Source organism: Tachysurus fulvidraco, chromosome 18 (genome assembly GCF_022655615.1).
Source record: "Tachysurus fulvidraco isolate hzauxx_2018 chromosome 18, HZAU_PFXX_2.0, whole genome shotgun sequence".
NCBI lineage: Eukaryota > Metazoa > Chordata > Actinopteri > Siluriformes > Bagridae > Tachysurus > Tachysurus fulvidraco.
In genome coordinates, this window is record NC_062535.1 from 12,328,450 (window position 1) to 12,349,440 (window position 20,991).

The following is a 20,991-nucleotide window of genomic DNA, read 5'->3' on the forward strand; positions in this document are numbered from 1 at the left end:
GGAAAGCGTGTAAGCTTTTACTGAGAAGATAAGTTTTTTTTTTCTTGCATTCATCCTTCAGGTCCCTAAAGACATGCTGCAGCTGGAGTGAAACTTTTTGTAACTGTAGTGGCATCTAAAATTCCAACACAAATCCATAGACATTATATATATGGACAATATTGATACATGGATCCTAAATGTATATATATATACATTTAGGATCCATGTATGAATATTGTCCACCATGAGTGAAATTATCGTTAGCTTGGATGTTTTGTTAGCTTTTTATTTCTCATGGATGACAAATAAGAAAAGCTGGTGCATGTTTTAAATGTAAATAAAAATGGATAAGAAAACGATGGGTTGTTTGTGAATTGATGGAGTTGCTGTGATGTAAGAGGAATAAATCATATCGGGAAGTATTCTTCCTATAACCGCACACACCCAAGACGTGTTTTAGTCCTTACCATTAATGTGTTGATACTGAAAAGCCCAGTTTTAGTTTCTAAAATGACTCCTTCATGATAGAACATTTCCTGTGTCCAACAGCATCTGATCTGTTTATGCCTAAAAGACACAAAGTGTTCCTCAAGGGTTCCTCTGTGGTTATTGGTGTCTAAAGGGAGCTTACATGGAGCCTGACTGAGAAAGGAAACATTTTATGTTACAAAACAGTTACAAAACAAGGAACTTTTGGAAATCTTCCAAATGGAAAAACTCTCCTTTGCCAAACAGAACATTTTTACTGAGAGCAATATGAGTCAATTGGCTTCCTTTTGCAAAGGAAGTGAAAGTTTTCATTTGAGAAGATTAGTCTTTAGTGACTCCCTTTAAAGTGAATTTGATGTAGAATGACACAATAAAAGATAAAACTCTGATTAAAGACGGTTGACTGTAATCGTTCCAAAAACAACCCCATCCTGGCAAAATAAGTAGAGCTGGATGAGGCAAGACTTCGTCAGGTTAATTAGCACTGGAGTCAGAGAGCTCAGAGCTTGGCCTAGTGTTTTTTCAGGAAACCTCAAGTCAGCAAATGTTAAGTATGTAGTAAAGCTCCACATCCATTAAAAGGTTCCTTTCGGAATTCACACTTTAGCTCAAAGAATGGCACTAAATCCTGCCCTCTTTTAACCTCCCCTTTTAGCCCAGAGAGTAAAGGTTGATCAAAGTAAACAATACACTCTCAGATGGAGAGCAGTCAATTTCCCAGCATTTCCTGTGTGGAGCTTTCGGAGTCAAAAGCAGCCCAACCCTTTGCAAACGAGACTCAATTTCACGGCACATTATCCCCACACCGTTTTTTTTCCCGTTCCCTAAACACTCTCTCTCTCTTTTTCTCCCATCACTAAGAGCAAGAAAGAGCAGCATGAATTAGTAATGGCTAAAAGAGAAAGGCCTAAAAGCCGTCCGCTCCTCTCTTGCCCTTTCATTATCCGTCCACGGACCCTGGGCCTCATCGCTTCTTCGCACTCATTTAGATAACACGTCCTCCAACCTTACCTCAGCCGCCAGACGCCTCGGAACGCTACGACTAACACGCACACTAATGCATAATATCCCCTTTCTGATTAGATTACTTTAGCCTTATCTTCCTGCTCCATTGTGGCTGGACGTATCGCTAACTGCATTGGACGATACAGCGAGACATGTCTGATTTGTCACATAGTCTGTAGCGATGCTTAATGACACCACTGTGCGAGGGATACCGTAATTGATGTCCGGTATAAAAAAAAAGGGTGCGTGTCGGCTGCCCCTAGTGTTAATTGTGGTTAATTGCAGCTGCATGAACAAGCAATAATGAACTTGTTTAGAAAAAAATTAGGCTTGAATGAAGGCATGGTGAACACTGCACAGGTTATATATATATATATATATATATATATATATATATATATATATATATATATATATATATATATATATATATATATATGAATGAATTAATCTNATGATATATTATTTTTATTATTTTAATCTGAAGACATGAAATAATAATTATAATAATCATAATCTGAAGATGAGTCTGAGAGAATATTTTTACCAAGTACAAGCCTCCAAAGCCCATCGCACCACCTCCTTCCCGGTCCTGAAGACATCAGTAGATGGTACTCTTACCCCTAAAGAGTACTTGCTGCTCGTCCTGCTGCTCTGCGAGATCCTCTGCGTGTGCTCTTTAGGAAGAGAGACCCACAACCATCCAAAGAACCCCTGAGAAACCTTTTGTAGTGTACTTTATATACGCTGTCTCATTTTAAGAGCACCGAAAATACTGTGAATCAGCACTGAAACATGTAACATGTAGCTATCATTATTCATTTTTTTCCTGCTTTCCCATTTCCTTTTCAATCGGTTTAGGATGATTTAAGTGGCCAGAGCGCTACAGCTCTTTTACATACCGAGGTCAAAGTCTTCTGTTTCGTAGGATCTTCAAAACACCAGCGTGAAAGAAGCATTTATGGAGAAGCGATTTATAATAATACATTCCTGAACATGGAAAACACAAGATTTAAAAAAAAAAAATAAATAAAAGAAAGAAAAAGTCATGGGCAAAATCATGTAATCACTAAAAGATGCTGTATATGTGGAAATGTTTCAAATGTTGGTATTTAAAACCTGGACAAAGACCATCAGTTAATAATGAAAAACAAATGAAGGAAAGAAAAACTGTCACAAAAGACCCAAGGCACGTGTAGATCAAAATGTGTCTAAGGTGTGACCTGCTTTGTGCCAGGTGAAAAAATCGTTTTATTTTATATATATATATATATATATATATATATATATATATATATATATATATATATATATTTTTTTTTTTCAGATGGACACGACAGATGTAATGACATGCCAGCATGCTCTCCTAGTCAGGTATGATGATGGAATAATAATAATAATTATAATAATAATAATAACTTAGATGCAAGATATTTCATTAAAGAGGTTTGTATTGAGTTCCTAACAGCGCTACGACATACAATGCACAATATTATCTCTACACTTTTATGTACACGTTCAATGATTTTTTTTTTGTTTGTTTGAGAATACCTGCTATTTGATATAATCATCAAACATATAATAATGACAGAAAAAAAAAACATAGACAGTCTTTCGGGGCTACAGCTACACGAAAACACATTAAATGTCATGTAGATATTCAATAAACGATGAATAAATTCAAAACATCGGACTCTTCCCTTTCCCCCATCCCATACCCCCCGATGGAAATAGTGCTTTATAGATAGTTAAACATGGCAGGACTATAAAAGAGAAGCTCTGAAATCGTTTTTTTTTTCCTTTCCATGGTCTGTAAAGTGTGAGTGGTTTAAATATCCTAGAAAAAAATGTCGTGAAGGTCCACATGGTGTGTTTTTAGCTTCTGTGATAAGAAAAAGGTGCCTCGACTTCACTGAGAGGCACAATGAAAGCATTGATTTCCAATACGTGTGACAGTCTCTTCGCAAGTAATTTGTAGACACTGACCCTTTGGGGTCCTTGAAATGTCTCTAGTCCTCCGATACAATCGATTTTTTGTGATTATTCGCACTTCTGCTTCCTCCGTCTCTGCACTGATTTACATGTTCTCTCGCTCCATTTCTTCAGAACATGACCGCAGTCTTGAGAAAGAGCCGTCCATCTGTAGACGCACACACACATGCACACAAACACAAAAAAAGAAGGTCTTAATGAACCCGAAATGTATTTGAATATTTGCCAGACTTGACTGATGTGGGTCTCGAAGTGCGATGAATAGCCCAGGTCCGTGAGGTTGTGTTCTTACACGGGCAGATTTCAAAACGAGATGAAAGGTTTTGTCGAGAGAAGACGCGCATTAAAATAAATGTCAGCCGAAACAGAGTGCCCACGCGCTCTCGACCCAGACAAAAAAGAGAAAGGAACCCCTTTGAATGATTAATTACTACATGTAAATTATGTAAATTATGCCCATGCAAATATTTCACGAGGACAATTAAGAGAGCCATTAATTACTGCCCACCGCCTTTTTCCCCCCTCTGTCTCTCTTTTTTGCTTCGCTGACATTCAATTTAATTTCCTTCTCAATGCTTTAGATGTTTAATCTTTGAACAAAGGCTTCATGACACAATTTCTGGTCACACTGCTGAGACTTATGATCAGGGCCACTGATATGATGGGTGCACTGACACCCAGTGCGTGATTTGTGTGCGATTGTGCTTCAATAAACCCTTAAAAAAAAGGAAAACGTAGAAAGAGTAAACAAAACAAAAAAAGACGACAGTTCCCAGCTTCTGAACGTAGACAGTGACGGGATGTTACCTGGTATCGTCCTGTCTGCGTCTGTTCTGTCCCTGCTCAGGTCGCCCTCCAATTCTGGAGCAGGATTCTCTGAAGAAACAATCATCAGTCGAGTTTATTTATAAAGATTTATTAAACAAACAAACAAAAAAAAAACACAGCTCTTTACGTGAAAGGAAAAATGAATTCCCTTTTAATTAATTAATTCATTATAATTATAATTAACGTGTGATCTTTAATGCTAGTTAAAACCTCCTACATCTGCATTTTTAGTTGGGTTAATGTTTTCCTGTATTTCTACCTTCTATCGCTACCTTGTTTCATCTCTACCTAAAGAGTGTGATGCAGCGGTGCTTTAGTACTTTAATCTGTCCATCTCTCTCATCTGTATGCAAGCAGATCAGGGTTCGACTTCAGTTCTTATACCGCCTTCAGTGCTATTGTGCTCCTCTTTCACAGATCTTTGACCAGCCGAGCTGAGTCTCTGTCATAACTCGCTATCTGTGAAGTATACAGTGATCCCTCGTTTATCGCGGTTAATGGGGACCGGAACACCTCGCGATCCGCGAAGTAGGATTGGCCCTAAGTTTGACCTTTTCACTGATGGTCATCATCTTCCTCTTCCTCTTGGGCTCACTAGAGGAATCTTTCGCAGGGGCACGGCGCTTAGGAGGCATCGTAAGGGCTTAACGAAAAGTTAATTTCGAACACAATAAGCGAGACACAGTTGACAGCGTGAACGAGAGTGGCGAGACACAACAAGGGAAGAAGCTGGGAGAGGATGCGATGATGCGCAGCCAATCAGCTCAGATCTCGTGCCGGGAACCAATCACGTGCCTTGTCTGAGTGCCCGTGGGCATGTACAAAGCCTCTGAGAGAGTTTCTCTCTTTGTCTGGCATACTGGGAAACCGTTTTTATTTTTCGATGAATATTTTTGAAAAATCAGCGATGCACTGAGGCCGTGAAACTTGAACCGCGAAGTGGCGAGGGATTAAAAATAAATAAATAAATAAATAAATAATTACAACCTTTGACACTTTTTCATTGTAACTTGGAACAAATGTTTTAAACTCATGGTATCCTAAATATGTAACCTAGTGAACCAGCATTAATGTATTCAATGTTAGAGATTTAAGCACTTATGTACGTCGCTCTGGATAAGGGCGTCTGCCAAATGCTGTAAATGTAAATGTAAATGTAAATGTAAATGATTACTACTCTGAGTTTGAAAGGCTCTGGAAAACTCATGGTTACGAAGGTCAACCTGTGACATCAGCTAACTGTGATATCAGGAATAACAAATACACAGCTAACAAATAAACACAGGAATTGGTCATAAACACGTTACAAATATTTGACTATCAATCGATATTTAATGTGCTTCAGGATGGAGTTGTACTTTAAAGAAACAATGTCAAGGTAATGAGTTGGGTAGCGCTCGGCTGATAGAGACAAGCTTTTTGGGATGCAAATTACGGAATGGTAACTCAGTGGTTAAGGTGTTGGACTACTGCTCAGAAGGTTGTCAGTTCAAATCCCAGGTCTACCAAGCTGCCACTCCTAGGCCTCTGGGCAAAGCCACTAACCCTTAATTACTCGGCTGGGTAAATGTAATTTGCTCTGGATAAGTGTGTCTGAAAAATGGCATAAATGTAAAAAATATGAAACAGCGATATTCAGGCACCACACTCGTGTCTCGGCTGGTTTCATTCATTTCTGGCTGAATTGTTCCATTACCGAACGACAACCTTTTTCTAAGAAGACGCTAAAAATAAGAAACTCCTGGAAAAACCATTTGGATAAAAAATAAAATAAAAAAACCCCGGGTGTTCGGTGTGTGTCGAATGCAGGGATAAACAACAGAAGAGCAATTGTGGATGTAATCAATACAGAATGATGGATCGGCTGCACACAATACAGGAGGAAGAAAGCTCATGATTTATACTCCATGTGCTACAATTGTAAAGTTCTGCAATACATCAGCACTCTAATGACATGCATTTTTCAGCACTCTGTGTGTATATGAGTGTGTGTGTGAAGCCAGAGGTCTAACCAGAAGCTACTCCTCCAGCAAGTTACTGTTCCAGATGTGAGTGATGTGTGTTACCGTTCGGAGTGTGAGCGAGGTCATTGGCCGTTGTCTGCTGCAGAGTCTGCTCAGCTTGGTCACGTCGCTTAGACTCGTACTCCAGAGCTTCCTGGAGCTTCCGCTTTGTTTTCTTCTCTTTCTTCAGTCGCTTCTGGATCAGGGCTGGAAAGGAACAGATGTGGAAATGTGAGAAGGAAAAAAATCATACACTTTATGAAGAATGAAGGATTCCGGGGTTAAAATGGGGGTTAAATGGGGGTTTAAATGGGGGTTTAAATGGGGCTTAACTGGGGATGTGGTAGCTTAGTGGATAAGGTGTAAGACTACTTATCGGAACATCATGAGTTCAAATCCCAGGTCCACCAAGCTGCCACCACAGGGCCCTTGAGCAAGGCCCTTCATGCTCAGTTGTATAAAATGAGAAATGTAAGTCGCTCTGGATAACAGTGTCTACTAAATGTAAATGTCTGTAATGTAAATGTTGATGATGGTGCCAGATGCTGGTTTGAGTTGTTCTGAAACTTCCTTGGATTTGACCGTGCATCTGTGTCTAGAATTTATAATAAACTAACACAGGTTCTGCAGGGAGGAAGCGTCTTGTTAATCACAGAGGTTAAAGGATAACAGCGAGACTGGGTGTCTAACTCAAATAATCACTGTTTACAACAGTAGTGAGCAGAAAAGTGAACTCAGAATCACAACATGCTTGAGGCAGATGGACGACACCACCACAACGATCTGAGGCCATATTGTGAACCACACGAGGTCTTCATTCAAGGATCAACTTGAAATGTTTTGTTCTCACTGTGGTTATAAACAGTGACCTGAACCTATTATTATCTAAAGTTTGATACATACAGTATGTCCCTTCGTAACAGGGATGTGGTAGCTCAGTAGTTAAGGTGCTGGACTACTGATCGGAAAGTCAAGGGTTCGTACCCCAGGACCAAGCTGCCAATGCTGGGCCCCTGAGCAAGGCCCTTAACCCTCAATTGCTAAATGCCATAAATGGTAAATGTAAATATAACAGCCATAAACAAACCTAGCAATATAAATGAAATAGAACAGAAATTATGTCAAAAAATCTTCATACTATGTAAAAAAAGGATTGATATATGACATCACCAGATACATACGGAATGTAAACAATATGGATTATTTCGGTGTATCCGATATTGGAATATCAGCATGTCCATAATAAAAAATCGCCCACCAGCGCTGAGCAGAGGGACCATTACAATTCACAATGGCAGGAAAATCCCTGATCCAGTTCAATCCACACACAGCTAATTAAACTAGGAAATACTACAGCAGCAATAAGTAACACTGTAGCTAAATGATTTTAATGAGTAAACGCTTTGCACATAATTGCTGCTCAGATGTAGTTTGGTAACAACTCAGTATATAGCGCAATGCGTGTATTAAATGTTCGACGAAGCTCAATTCTCAACTGACCTCCTTCATTTTTTTCTGTTTGTAATAATGGACTTAAGACATTCGAGTCAGCGAAAATGGGCTTCTTTGCATTAGCTCTAATGCTCCCTTGGGCACTGAGGCTTCCTCTTTCCCTTTATTAACTGATCTGGAATCAGCCCTCACATTTCCACCTTCTTCATTCAATGTTAAGAGATAAAACAGCAAATTATTCTACAATGAGCTGTACAGCCAGAGTTATACAACCGAGAACTCACTTAGTGCTAATGTGATGTATTATGTACAGCAACTGTTGTGTTTATCATTTTTATCTGGTGTGGGGGCGAATATTAAGACGGCATCAATTCAGCTTACAGACATAATCAATCATTAAAACAAATTAAAATAAAAGTGAGCACATGTAATTACAAAGACAACTTCCTTTTGAATATGGGTGCTTTGTGTTTTTGCGCTTGTAATCTGTGCCTTTGTTTATTGCACTCACATATCTGCCTAGGTGTGTGTGTTTGTGTGTGTGTGTGTGTAAAGGAAAATGCTGAACATACAGTTTATTTCTGTCGGCTCGATCATAGCGTGGGCGATATTAAACAAATGACGAAGGGCCTCGTAATTAAACAACATTAATTAACGCTGCATGTTTTCCTGTCGCTGTGTTTTTTTAGCCGCTTTATGTCTCTTAATGTAACCGAAGTTTGAAGGCCGTAACGTTTGCGGTGATTCATATGAAAATCAAACATTTTTGATTTTTTGTAGAAATGTATGTATAAACCAGGTATGGATTCAAGTTTTTTTTCATGTATAAATGAGTTTTTTCTGTTTGAGTTGATTTAGTCTGTATGATGATTATAATGATGGTAGCTGAAAGAAGCCATTGGTTAGTGTGTTAACTTGCTAGTTATGTAATCTTTGTACAAACTTTCATCGTCTAACCTGTTTTGATTATTTCTCTTTTGGCTGTATGGTTGATTTTTTGTAAGTGCCATGTAACACAACGTGGATTTTGTTTATTTTTGTAAGGTGTTTATCATTAATTCATTCATTTTCTACCGCTTATCCGAACTACTCAGGTCACAGGGATCTCAGATCTCAGGGTCATCGGGCATCAGGGCAGGATACACCCTGAATTATAGTCCCAACCCATCGCAGGGCACACACACACTCTCATTCACTCACACACTCACACACTATGGACAATTTTCCAAAGATGCCAATCAACCTACCATGCATGGCTTTGGACCGGGGGAGGAAACCGGAGTACTCGGAGGAAACCCGGAGGCACGGGGAGAACATGCAAACTCCACACACACAAGGCGGAGGCGGGAATCGAACCCCCAACCCTGGAGGTGTGAGGCAAACGTGCTAACCACTAAGCCACCATGCCCCCCCCCCCCAGTGTTTATCATGCTAATGTTAAATAATTTGCTATAAGACTTTGCTTTGGACTTCTGTTTCTTATAAAACAACTAAGCTGATCTCAGAACAGCTGCTGGATGTAAAAACCTATAATAATAGAAGTTAAATAAAAAGATTGATGACGTCTCCATGAGAGAGAGAAATACTTCATACAGTATAGTTAATCACATTTTTAGGATTGATAGCTTAGTGGTTAAGTTTCTAAACCAGCAATCACAAGGGTTGTAAGTTTAAATCCCACAGAGCTGCTACTGGACCTTTAACTAATGAGCTCCATGCCTGGATTGTGCCCTCTATAAGTAACTCTAGGCACATGGCTGCTCTTTAATCACAATATACTTCACATGGCATCACAGTCCTTAGTGTAAGTCCGCTGATGTTAGATCAGCTGCTATCTATCTTCACTAGCAGTAGGAATCTCTAGGTATCTCCTTTTTATACGATGTCCATTCCAGGATCTCGATTCTTTATCTATCTTCATGCGTTCACGGTCTAGGTTTTTTGTGGCTAGGATGTCCTCGCTTATATATTTCTAAGATATTGGGAAATAAGGGTTAGTGTATAAAAATATTATTTAAAAAAAATATTTTTTAATCTTGCAGTCTTGCTTTCTGAATGTAAAGAAAGCCAAGTGTGATGAAGCTGTTGGATCGAAAGGTACCGCAAAATTATTTAAACACAATGCAGATTTTTTTTAAGAGAGAACCATGATGCATGCAACAACCTAGGATGTTTAGATTAAACCAACCTGCTCTCCATGCCAAACTATAACTGACCTGTCAGGTTGTGTACAAAATATGGCAGACTTTCCAGAAAATGGGATTCATTTTAAAGCTGGGAATTGACATCCTAATTTATGTCATAGGCTGCGGGGAGGCTTCACAGAGTAAGAATGTCATTGTAAGGTGTAACAGACATGTCCATGTTTCCTGTTCATGACAATAAACTCTTGAATCTTGAAAGATTGACCTGATCCCAGATCAGATTTTGGGTGTAGTAATGACCTCGGTTTTTCTGCTCCACACAGAGCTGTCTCTCCAGAGTCTCACGGAGTTCCCTCTCTCGATACAGCTCCATCTTCAGCTCCGTCTTCTCCAACTGCACCTGCTTCTCCTGTGCCCGGGCGTTATCTATAGCCACCTTCAGCAGACCCTGAACACACACACACACACACACACACACACACACACACACACACACACACACACACACACACACACGCACACACACACACACACGCACGCACGATAAATAAAATTAATTAATTAAACGCCTTTAAAATCATCATTAAAAAACATCACATATAATTTCTCATTTGCAAATGCATTATGTTTCTGTGGAAAAAAATTGTTCAATTACCAAACAAAAATTATAAATATATTATTAATATATTATTTTACTACCAACATATGTTTAATTTCATCACATTTGTATTCATTTGTATTAAATAATGGAAATTTCTAGAATTCTTGTTTTAAATCGATATTCAAGCTTAAAAAGTGTTTAATGATTATAATCACATGGAATTGATTTCATTGTTCGTTTGCTCTAAAATCTAATCTGAAATAAACTGTCATGTTTTTCATTCCTGCACTGATCAGACCTAAACTGTAAACAATAAAGTGAAAGACATTTTCACATGCTTTTCTCAGGACTGCTCGGGCCATGTGTTTTCTCAGAACTGGACTTACCTGGATGTTAGTGAGGAGAGTTTCTATGGAAGACAGGCCCTCGGGGAAGAGCAACGGTGCGGGGAAACCTGGAGGAAGCGTGGGGATGGTGTGAGAAACCCGCTCGTAGGTCTCACGAGATGTGGGTGTACACAGTACGCTCTCTTCTGTAACAAGAATTTAAAAGATGTGTTAGTTATAAGTGTTTTTATAGAACTACTTGTGTCTCAGCTAGCAGTTTTTTGACTACACTGACTGACACAAAGGAATCTGCATTTATTTAACTAATAACTAAACATTTTTTTTGGCTGATATTGATTGTTGGCTCATACAAAACATGGCTATGAGCCTAGAGATACAGGCCGAACAATCGCGTTATTACGTCATAAAATCTCAGATCCAATCACATTCCAGTATGCAATAATAACCAAGCTTCAGTGTAGCTAAGAGGATGACAGTTTTGTATCCACGGTGTAGTTAACATTCTTAATAAAATTGTTAAAAGTACAGGGAAAGTCCACGAGCCCCAGACAGGTTCAAGGCCAGTGTAACATCCATGTTCACAACCCAAGACTACAACCTTACGATCCTCAGTCCATGACCTTCTGTCAGGCCCCTATGCCTGCTCACAATCTCCTGATTGCTTATGACACTTCCCTGTTTGCAATCACACTACTGATTTTAAACATCAGTGTCACTTTGTGTAGTTATCCTTCTTTTCGTTTACTCTTTTACTTTTGTCTTTCGACTGCAGTTGAATCGATCTGTCTGCTTCATGATGGCTTTCAGACAGCTGAGAATCTCATACTTTTAGACTTATAAATGATCTGAACGTAATTCTTTTATACACTGTTAACAAGTGAAAAAATGATATTTTACTCATGTTACTCGAACACGAAATTACATGGGTTTATATGCATAAAGTGGAGGGGTGTTTAACTCACACCTCGAGGATTAGGGGTTTGCAGAATTTACACGTTCTTCTTGTGCTTTGAACGTTCTCCCTTTTCTCTCCCCATTCCAAAGCCATGTGTTGTTAAGCTGATAAGTATCTCTAAATTATGTGTGTGTATTTGTGTGTGTGTGTGTGTGTGTGTGTGTGTGTGTGTGTGTGTGTGTGTGTGTGTGTGTGTGTGCGCGAGTGTCTCTTGCTATGATCTGGCATCTTATCCAGAGTGTCCTCCACCTTGTGCCCTTAGTCTTCTGGAACAGATTCCAGGTTCACGGGAGCCCTGTTTAGAATAAGCACTACAAAGCTAGGGGCAGTGAGCTGTAGTGGCTCTAGGTTGTTAAGGCAGACGTGGCCTAATGGTTAGAGAGTCTTGTTTCATAACCCAAAGGGTTGTGGGATCGAGTCTCGGCCCGGCCACGACTGAGGTGCCCTTGAGCAAGGCACCAACCCCCCCAACTGCTCCCCGGGCGCCGCAGCATAAATGGCTGTCCATTGCTCCGGGTGTGTGTTCACGGTGTGTGTGTTCACTGCTGTGTGTGTGCACTTCAGATGGGTTAAATGCAGAGAACAAATTCTGAGTATGGGTCACCGTACTTAGCCGTATGTCACGTCACTTTCACTTTAAGGCTCTGGGATGTTGATCAGGGTTCAAGCCAAGCTGCCACTGTTGGGCCCTTGAGCAAGACCCTTAACCCTTTATGATCCGAGGTGTTGTATCAAAGCTGACTCTATGCTCTGACCCCAACACGCCAAAGTTGGGATATGCAAAGACAGAATTTCACTGTGCTGTAATGTATACGTGACAAAATAAAGACTTCTGCTTCTAACAATGGATGGCTATGTAAATAAACCACACCCTTAGTAAACAGGGTTCATTGAGAGCTTTTTGGATGGTTAACTGTTCTAGCTATGCATTGTTATGGGTTTTATTCCTTTAGCAGAACCTTTTATTCAAAGCAACTTTGCAAGTGAATCCAATCCAGGAAACCGATACAGTAATGCGGACCTCGTGTTACACCACAAACCAGAAATCGCAGGTTAGGTGTAGATGAACCCAGAGCCACAAACAAGCAGAGTGTTACTTACCTACAAATACTTTATCCTCTGAAACAGCAGGTTTTTATATGCAGAGCTGAGCAATTCAGCCGTGCGTCTTTATGGCCAAGTGCCAGACAGGTCTAATAACACTCCAAGGTCGTTACAGCACATCAAAGCTACTTTGTGTTTCTAATGCGGCCCGTGTCACTCGGCCTGAATAAATGTCAGCTCGATCGTTTGCTGAGAGTCAGCATGTTCTCTCCACCTCTGGCCTCCACACTGTAAATTTCCATCTCTTCTGTGCAGAGCCATCTCAAATCTGCTCTTATTATGACTCAGACCGTAGCATCTCTGTTTCAACGGCTACAATACACCTGCTGCTGCTGGACCTTGTGGTTCTAGTAACGGTTCTGAAGTAGGATATTATACGTTTTTAATGTAAATACACTTGAACAATGAAACAATAAAGTTTAAAAATAAAAATAAAACAAAAAACAATTTCTTGTCTTAAAATATAGGAGCCAATCAGATTTCAATATGCAAATGAGGACAACATTGTATGAGTTTACCAAGAGGACAGCAGAGAATTCTTATTTTTTTCTTTCTTATAAAAAGGAGTGTGTTTATACTTATTTTTTTCTTCTTCCTTTTTTTTTTTTGCAGATTCAAAGAATTATGGATTTATATGAACGTGTAAACAGGTTATTGTATCTTCTGTATTTTTATGGTCTAATTATTTTCGGAAACCAATCAGTTTCCAGTGACATGAAAAAGCTTCTGCAGCTGCGACGACCTGCATCAGTTGTAAACTTTTGGATGCTTGATAATTACAGCAGCGCTGATCTGAGACCTGCACTTAAAGCAGCAGACGAGGCAAACGCGCACACCGCAGAGCGCGCATGAGTTGTTTTTGATCAGGCCGAAGCCTTGATCTTGACTTCAGTCACTTCAAAGGGCCTGCTAATGTATGAGGCCTTATGGTATGAAGCAGGTTAACCAGGGGCAACGGTTATTACGGGTCTGTAGCGAGAAGGAATTTTGTCGTAGTATTGTACTTCTCTCTGATGTTTAGCAAATGTAACTAATTATACAGCATGCCAATATTTAATATGGACTCATACCTGTGCACGTGCACGGTGTGTTCGCCCACTGATTTCTGTTTTGCAAAATCTTGATAATGCTTAAAAGTTATTAGATCAATTATATAATCACAAAGCTCACAAGAATGTCTTTATAGCAAACATGGTGTAATGGATCTATCAAAGCACCATGATAATAAGTCATGGACTGACAGTGATCTCCATAACATGCCTGCTGTTGCGTAGCTGCATGCTTTCAAAGCTGTTGAGTGCTTCTTTTACAGCCCAGATATTGCACAGCACATTTATCAACGCTGCTGTAAAAAAAAAAAAATAAATAAATTCCAACATCATACTTTTCAAAATGCTTCACAGCACACAGGCTCTCTTCAACAAAGGTCCTGTATGCATGTAGCTGTAATAACTGACTTTGTGCAGGCTAATAAAAAGTGTTGTGGGGGGGGGGGGGGTGACTTTCTGTTAAAAAAAAAAAAAAACCACAGCTGCTTTATTTCCATAACCCTGTCTGCCCATATGGCCTGGCCACTCACCCAAACCGTGTGCATAAATAATGCTGGTTTACCGTATGTTTAGGACAGAACAGGCCTAGCGACAAGTTGTGCTTCACTGTTATGCTAATCATAAAAAGGGAAGGCACAAATCTGACTAATGCATGAGTACTGTACAACCATATGGCGATGCTAACTTGTGTTACATTCAAGGATTTGTAGCGTTGACATCGAGCTACTGTAGCAAAGTTGTTTTGAGCAATGTTGTTTTTTCAATGTTTCTGCAGACCAAAAATAATTAAACCTCACGCTCACATCTGTACGTTCGTGAATCTGTAAACCTGTAAAGTGCAATAAGCTTTCACGCTACAGCTCGTTCCAAATTAGTGACTCCCATAAAAGGTAAAGTTGTCAAAAAGCGAAATGAGCACAAAATGGCAAAAGAAAAGAATTTTTTTTCCGAGGCAGACGTTATTTTGACTCATGCCTACAGAAATGGAAATATTTTAAAAGCTAACACCACCAGGAGAGGCTAAAATCTGAAGAGAGATTTTAAAGGATTGAAGAAATACAGGAAGGAGAATGTGCATTTTGTTGGAATTGAGTGAGATGAAAAGAAAATTTTTTATTTGCTTCTTATCTAGCCATCACTAGCCATAAGCGTTTGCTATTAATTTAGTAAAAATATTATTGACACGGCGTTACACATTATCCGTATCCTACATGTAATTAGATAGAAAGCTACCTATTAATAAATCTTTATACACTATAAAATACACAGACCAGTCACTTTATTAGGAACACTTGCTCATTCGTGCACCTGCAATTCATACCTGATCAGCCAATCAGGTGGCAGCAGCTCAACGCATTAAATCAATCAGATCCAGGTGTAAACCATGATCTACTGGGATTTTCACACTCAACTGATTCTAGTCTTTGTCTCTAGTGATGCAGGGAAAAAAAATTAGAAAAATGAAGTGAAATGCTGTGTTCATAAGAGAGATTTAACATGTTAAGCATTGAGGTAGATGGACTACAACAACTTCCTATCAACCCAGAACAGCGATCCCAGGCTACACTGAGTCGTACGTCCTTAGAAGCGCGGGCTTGTGGGTGTTCCTAATAAAATGGACGGTGATCATACATTTTCTACATTTCTAGAAATGTGAGAACTGAGAAGTGTTTCATTAATTCAGCTTTCTGACAGGATTATCTGCAACACTGCTGCAGCTGCAGGACTGCTCCCGTATGCAGCTACAGTACGTCTCCTCCTCTTTAAACACAGCTTCATGTCAGATTTAAGTTTTTGTTGAATAAGTCACTTTCAACACAGTTTTGTCGAAGCAGCAGTTTTGACATACGGGATATTAGGCATGGCGCAGTATGTGAGCACTTTTAATTGCATTGAGACGTTCCGTGCTTAAAAATATTCCACTTATCTCTTCTGTGTCGGACTGTTTGAGTGGTGATTATAAAGAGCACAGGCTATTTTTACAGGGGTGGGCTGCGGGTGACAGGAAATATTTAATGGAAGTCAGTTAATGAAACTCTGGACCGGATTTAACTGCGCGTCTCACTTTCTCTCTCTCTGGTTCACTCTGGGGTTTTTTTTTACCTTCCTTTTAGAGTGGATTTACCTCTGACTATTTCTATGGCTGTGTCAGTTTCTCTGTCCATTTGTCCATCCATATCTGACTTTATCAGCTCGAGTATCAGTCACTTACTCGTTCTTCATTCCACCGCACACCCACTTTATCGCCGTCTATTCTTGGACGTCCTTCACTTTAAAAACCATGTTCAAAATTCTCGTTGGAGCTTTTTGGCCGCAGCGCATTTTAAGTACATATAATGCTATACAGGATCCATTTAAACGAGCAGGTGCTCAAAATCTCACCTTCTGCCCGCTATGTGATAAAGGCTGATTAGATTTACGCCCCCCTCCCCCTACTTAGCTGACCAAAGCATCTTTATCCGATCTCTCCATCTTGGCAGGAGAGTGAAGCCCGCTGTCACATCCAAGGTGTTTCAAAGATGAAAAACAATCCATCTCTTTCTCCCTCATCCATCTCTCTTCCCCCCTTCCCGCTCTCCTGGCTAAAAAAGCCAGGCATCTGGAGGAATGTGATTAGCGGAATGCCGGCGTGGGCCGCTGGAGCACTCAGCGGGAGAAAACCTCACGCCGTGCCGCTGAACTACGGTGCCCCCACAGGGACAATCAGTGCTGAGTTAGCACCGGCCGCACCTCTGTGAAATCTGATGGATCTTTTCATAGCGTTTTTTTTTTCTCCTTAGTAGCACAAACTGCAAGCCTGTTTGATCATAAGCAGTCCTCTTCAAACCAAGGTCGTTTCATCGCTCTTTTTCTGTCTCTGCTCAGATTCCTCAGGGTAATGAACTTTCTCGTGCTAAAGTCCGCCGTAGTCAGCATCAGAGCGAAAGACCGAAGAGGACCGAAGAGAATAAGGGACAATGTCTTTGAGGCTAGTCCTCTTTGAGGGAGACGCCTTGATTTCTGATCTGGACACTTTCAATTCTGCACACTGAAGATTCATTTGAAAGCAATGACAAAGAGTCCCTGCCTGCTTTATAGCTGCTCCATGGTAAAAAGTTTCTCTTTTCTTTAATAAATCAACCCTAATTTTTAAGGGGATCGTGCTTTGCTAGCTTCGTTTTCAGTGGGACCTGTAGGTGGTGGGCAACTCCTCCACTGCAGTGTAGAGATTCTTCTTACCTGACAGACCGATCCCTACTGCAGAAACGGGATTCTCAGGATTCACTCAGGACGTCTGTACACTAGGTGGTGGTGAACACCCAAATCGTTGATCTACTCCCTATCGATCCATTGGTATTGGACAGAAACGACAGCTTTGCTTTGAAACTATCAAGGGCTACTTAGGAAACGTTTTTGTGTATATTGTGCATGTGTACGTATATTGTGTATATTGTGTATATTGTGCATGTGTTCATATTAGTACACATAAATTCATTCAGGAAATGTAATAACAGGTCTTGCTAAAAACTAGACGCTAGGACATAGTCAAAATAGACACCGCAAAATCGTAAAACGGTTATTGTTTTACAAAGAACAACAAACCAACAGAATATATTAACTATCATTTCAATATTTAACGGGTAAATAACCTCACTGAGGTGCTAATATTAAAATTTTCACATGACTTCAGGTGTTGTATCTAACGCAATTTGAAACCAGGACAAAGATGCACTTTTAGCGTCTTTTTAAAAAAAAAAAAAAATTCTTCCTATTAAAACGTTACAACAGGTTTTTACCCCTTTCGAAGTCTAAAAAAGCTTCACTATCTATAGATCCCTTGAAGAACCATTTCTTCCTAAGAGTGCATGAATGTACTCGGGGCAGGCATTTACGGTGCAGACGTGCAAATTATTTGTGATCAAAACAAATTATGTGCTAATATTTGCTGTCGTTATTCGCTACAGCTCGTTACACCTCGGCTCTTCTAGCACGTTGGGTCTAGGTATGATGAGCAGATCGTGGATATTGGTTACAAATGAAACAGCTTCTCAATTACCTGCTTCAGCTCGTCAGCCGGTCATGCCTGACGAGTGTCTGTTTATCATAGTGTTCATCTCACTCAGAGAGAGAGAGAGAGAGAGAGAGAGAGAGAGAGAGAGAGAGAGAGAGAGAGAGAGAGAGAGAGAGAGAGAGAGAGAGAGAGAGAGAGAGAGAGAGAGAGAGAGAGAGAGAGAGAGAGAGAGAGTGAGCAATGCTGGTTCTCATTAATCTAATGCACTGCGGCCCGTCTCATCATCGTTTACACCTTACTCCGACGTGACTTTTATTATCGCCCCTCTTTTAGCGACGCTTCCACTAAATGATATTGCTGTTCGAGCATCGCGCATTCGATCTCGTCCATTTCTCAACTTGCACGAGGCAAACCTTAGGAATCTCTTCTAACTCATAAACTTACAAGTCCGTCCGGCCCGCTGCCACGGCTAACACACAGCAGTGTAGATGATCCGGAGGTATCGTGGCGCGATGAGAAATTTCTGCTGACTACTCGCCCTTGCAAAAGTCCTCATTAAGCTAATGAAAGCCTTCAAATGCAGAAACCAAACAAGGGTTCTGGGAGGTTATTACAGAAAATTACACCTCCAGGAGAGCTGGGGAAAAAGGAGGAGGGAGGAGGTGGCGGTGGAGGGGGGGTGAAAGCTTGTTCATTAATTCACGCTTCGCAAATCGCTAACTAATTTAGCCCTGCTGCCTTCTCTTTCCCACCCTAATGGATTATTTTCATAGAAATGTGAGTGAGCACATTGATTTTCTTTGTTCTCGGAACACGCGTTCTGAGACCCCATGCATGAGCGCAGAGAAAACACACTGAATTTTAATTTACATTAAAGCACATCAGGGGATCGTTCACAGGTCTGCTCTTCATACTGCTGCTGTGGTGCTCTGCAGACTGTACCAGAATAATCAGGAGAAGAATATAGATAAGTAAGCGAGGCTCAAGCGCACAATTGTGGCTCTCCATCAACTTTACAGTCGTTAGCACATTATGTATAATCGAATGCAAAAGTTTTCACCCCCTTCGTTTTCCTCAAATGAAAAGTAATGACTGTGTTTTATGCTTAAAATACAGACATATTCAACAATGAACTGTTTCTTGTGTAAATCTACAGAAAATGTTTTTGAAGAACAACTGAGGCAAAGAGTCATTTTTTTTAGGTTCCAGACCTGATCTGATGATCTTACACCAATGCAATTCATCTGATTTGGTCACCACCGGATGTGATTAGGCATGAATATGTGCTTTTTATTTATAATTGACATATTAGCCTCACCCTTTTCTGCATGTGTCCTCCTAGAGTCATGGCCAGCATCCTGGGTTGCCAGATCCCCCTCTTTTGGTCCTGGGGGTGCGTTGGGAGACAGGCCTAACAGAGCGTGACCCAAGGAAAGACCATTCTGATGCACAGCTGCAGGTAAAATGGTGAAAATAGACAGGAAGTGTGAGGATGTTCTGGTGGCAGTAAATCCAACATATTATCATTCTCTACTGCTGTATATGAAAAAGCCATCAAAGAAATTGTTCTCTCCGGGTGTGGTGTGTCACGTCAACTATCTACTCATGACTTAAACAACTCTCATGATGAAAAACAAAAACTTCACTTTCCCAAGCTTGAGCTAATATGATATTTGAACATCGCTCTGAATTTCCCTCAAACTTTGACCATAAATTAGTCATCTTAACCCGAATAAAGCAGAAAATCAAATCTTACTGTGGACAACCGCTAAACCAATAAGGAAACCAGACACCTGGGTAGGATGTCTTATAAGTGCTTTAAAGTTGTCCACTTGAAATCTGATAAAAAAAATAGGATTTAAAGCACAGTTAGACGTGCTGCACAGTTTTGAGGTCATACTCTCAGATCAGTTACCCAAGATAGAACTTTTATATTAGTGTATTAGTCGAGATGATAAAAGCAGAAAGCTTGACATGTGCTCGTGCAGTTTTATCTCCTAAAGTAAGATCCAGATTCAATGAAAGTGTTCCTTTCAGCAGATTATACCGTATCATCTTATACCTAATGCTAAAAGCCTGGCACACACGAGGCTGCAGCGTGTGCCGGAGTCGCCACATTATCATAAAAGCACATATCCCAAGTGCTGTGTGAGTGGACTAGTGTGTAGTGCAGCAGAAATGAGAGTTAAAAACGTATATTTATGACATATAATAAAATCTTACACTTGTAATTTGGCTGTTAGGTATGATGGTGGATAAAAAAAAAACAAGTTCTACATGAATGTAAGTTTTTTAGTAGTCCCTCATCTGGTGTCATGCCTTTCTTACTCTTGGCTAGAAAAGTTTGAAGTGAGGAAGACTGCAGTGCTGTTTGAAGAGTGTGTACAGACGTACGCGGCCGATCAGACGAGCTCTCGGTGTGAGCAGGAGAACTGGACACGCTGCTGCTCTGCCTGGAGGATACGTGACTCCCTGACCTGCGCCCGTCCTCCAGAGAGGGAGATGGGGATGGACTGTCTCGCACGCGCTCCTGAAACACACACGTCAGTGTCATCATTTTCAAATGCTTTATTCACAGCTCAGGCAATCGGGCTCTAATATCCTCCTGACACACTTCTCGCCTTCTGGATCTGCCTGGTTTATTCTGATCCCCTGCTACTGCTCGGAACTTCTGTTCTTCTCATTAATCATTATCATCATCATCATCATCATCATCATCATCATCATTTTTTTTTAGGTGTGATAATTTGCACTTCCTTTTTTTATTTCCTTAATTTAACACTTACTGTTCGCTATGTTTAGGTACAAAGCAATCGAGGGAATAACGTCTGATCCTGAGATGATGTTCTCACCTTAATGACGGAGGTGGCCACTCGGCTCGAGTCGTTCTGCGCCTGAACGGTGGCAGCCATGCTGGCGATGGTGCTCAGGTGGTTCATCTGATTCATTGCCATGGTGACCGAGGCAGGGGGCAGGCTTACAGGAATCAGAGGGTGCGACATCATCATGAACGGCAGCTCCAAACCTGATGAGAATATCAACAACACCT

General features: G+C 40.5%; 1 protein-coding gene across 1 annotated transcript in view; it reads right to left on the reverse strand.

The window, feature by feature from the left end:
- Positions 1–2,909: 2,909 nt before the first annotated feature.
- dachc (dachshund c) overlaps positions 2,910–20,991 on the reverse strand; it is a 67,588-nt gene continuing 49,506 nt past the window's right edge. The window contains exons 4-11 of the mRNA XM_027179320.2: positions 20,795–20,967; positions 20,337–20,472; positions 19,261–19,395; positions 10,883–11,028; positions 10,196–10,343; positions 6,363–6,506; positions 4,276–4,344; positions 2,910–3,616 (exon numbers count right to left, since the gene is read on the reverse strand). Coding sequence (XP_027035121.2) covers positions 3,579–3,616; positions 4,276–4,344; positions 6,363–6,506; positions 10,196–10,343; positions 10,883–11,028; positions 19,261–19,395; positions 20,337–20,472; positions 20,795–20,967 — 989 coding nt within the window. The 3' untranslated portion in view covers positions 2,910–3,578. The remainder of the gene's footprint in view (positions 3,617–4,275; positions 4,345–6,362; positions 6,507–10,195; positions 10,344–10,882; positions 11,029–19,260; positions 19,396–20,336; positions 20,473–20,794; positions 20,968–20,991) is intronic.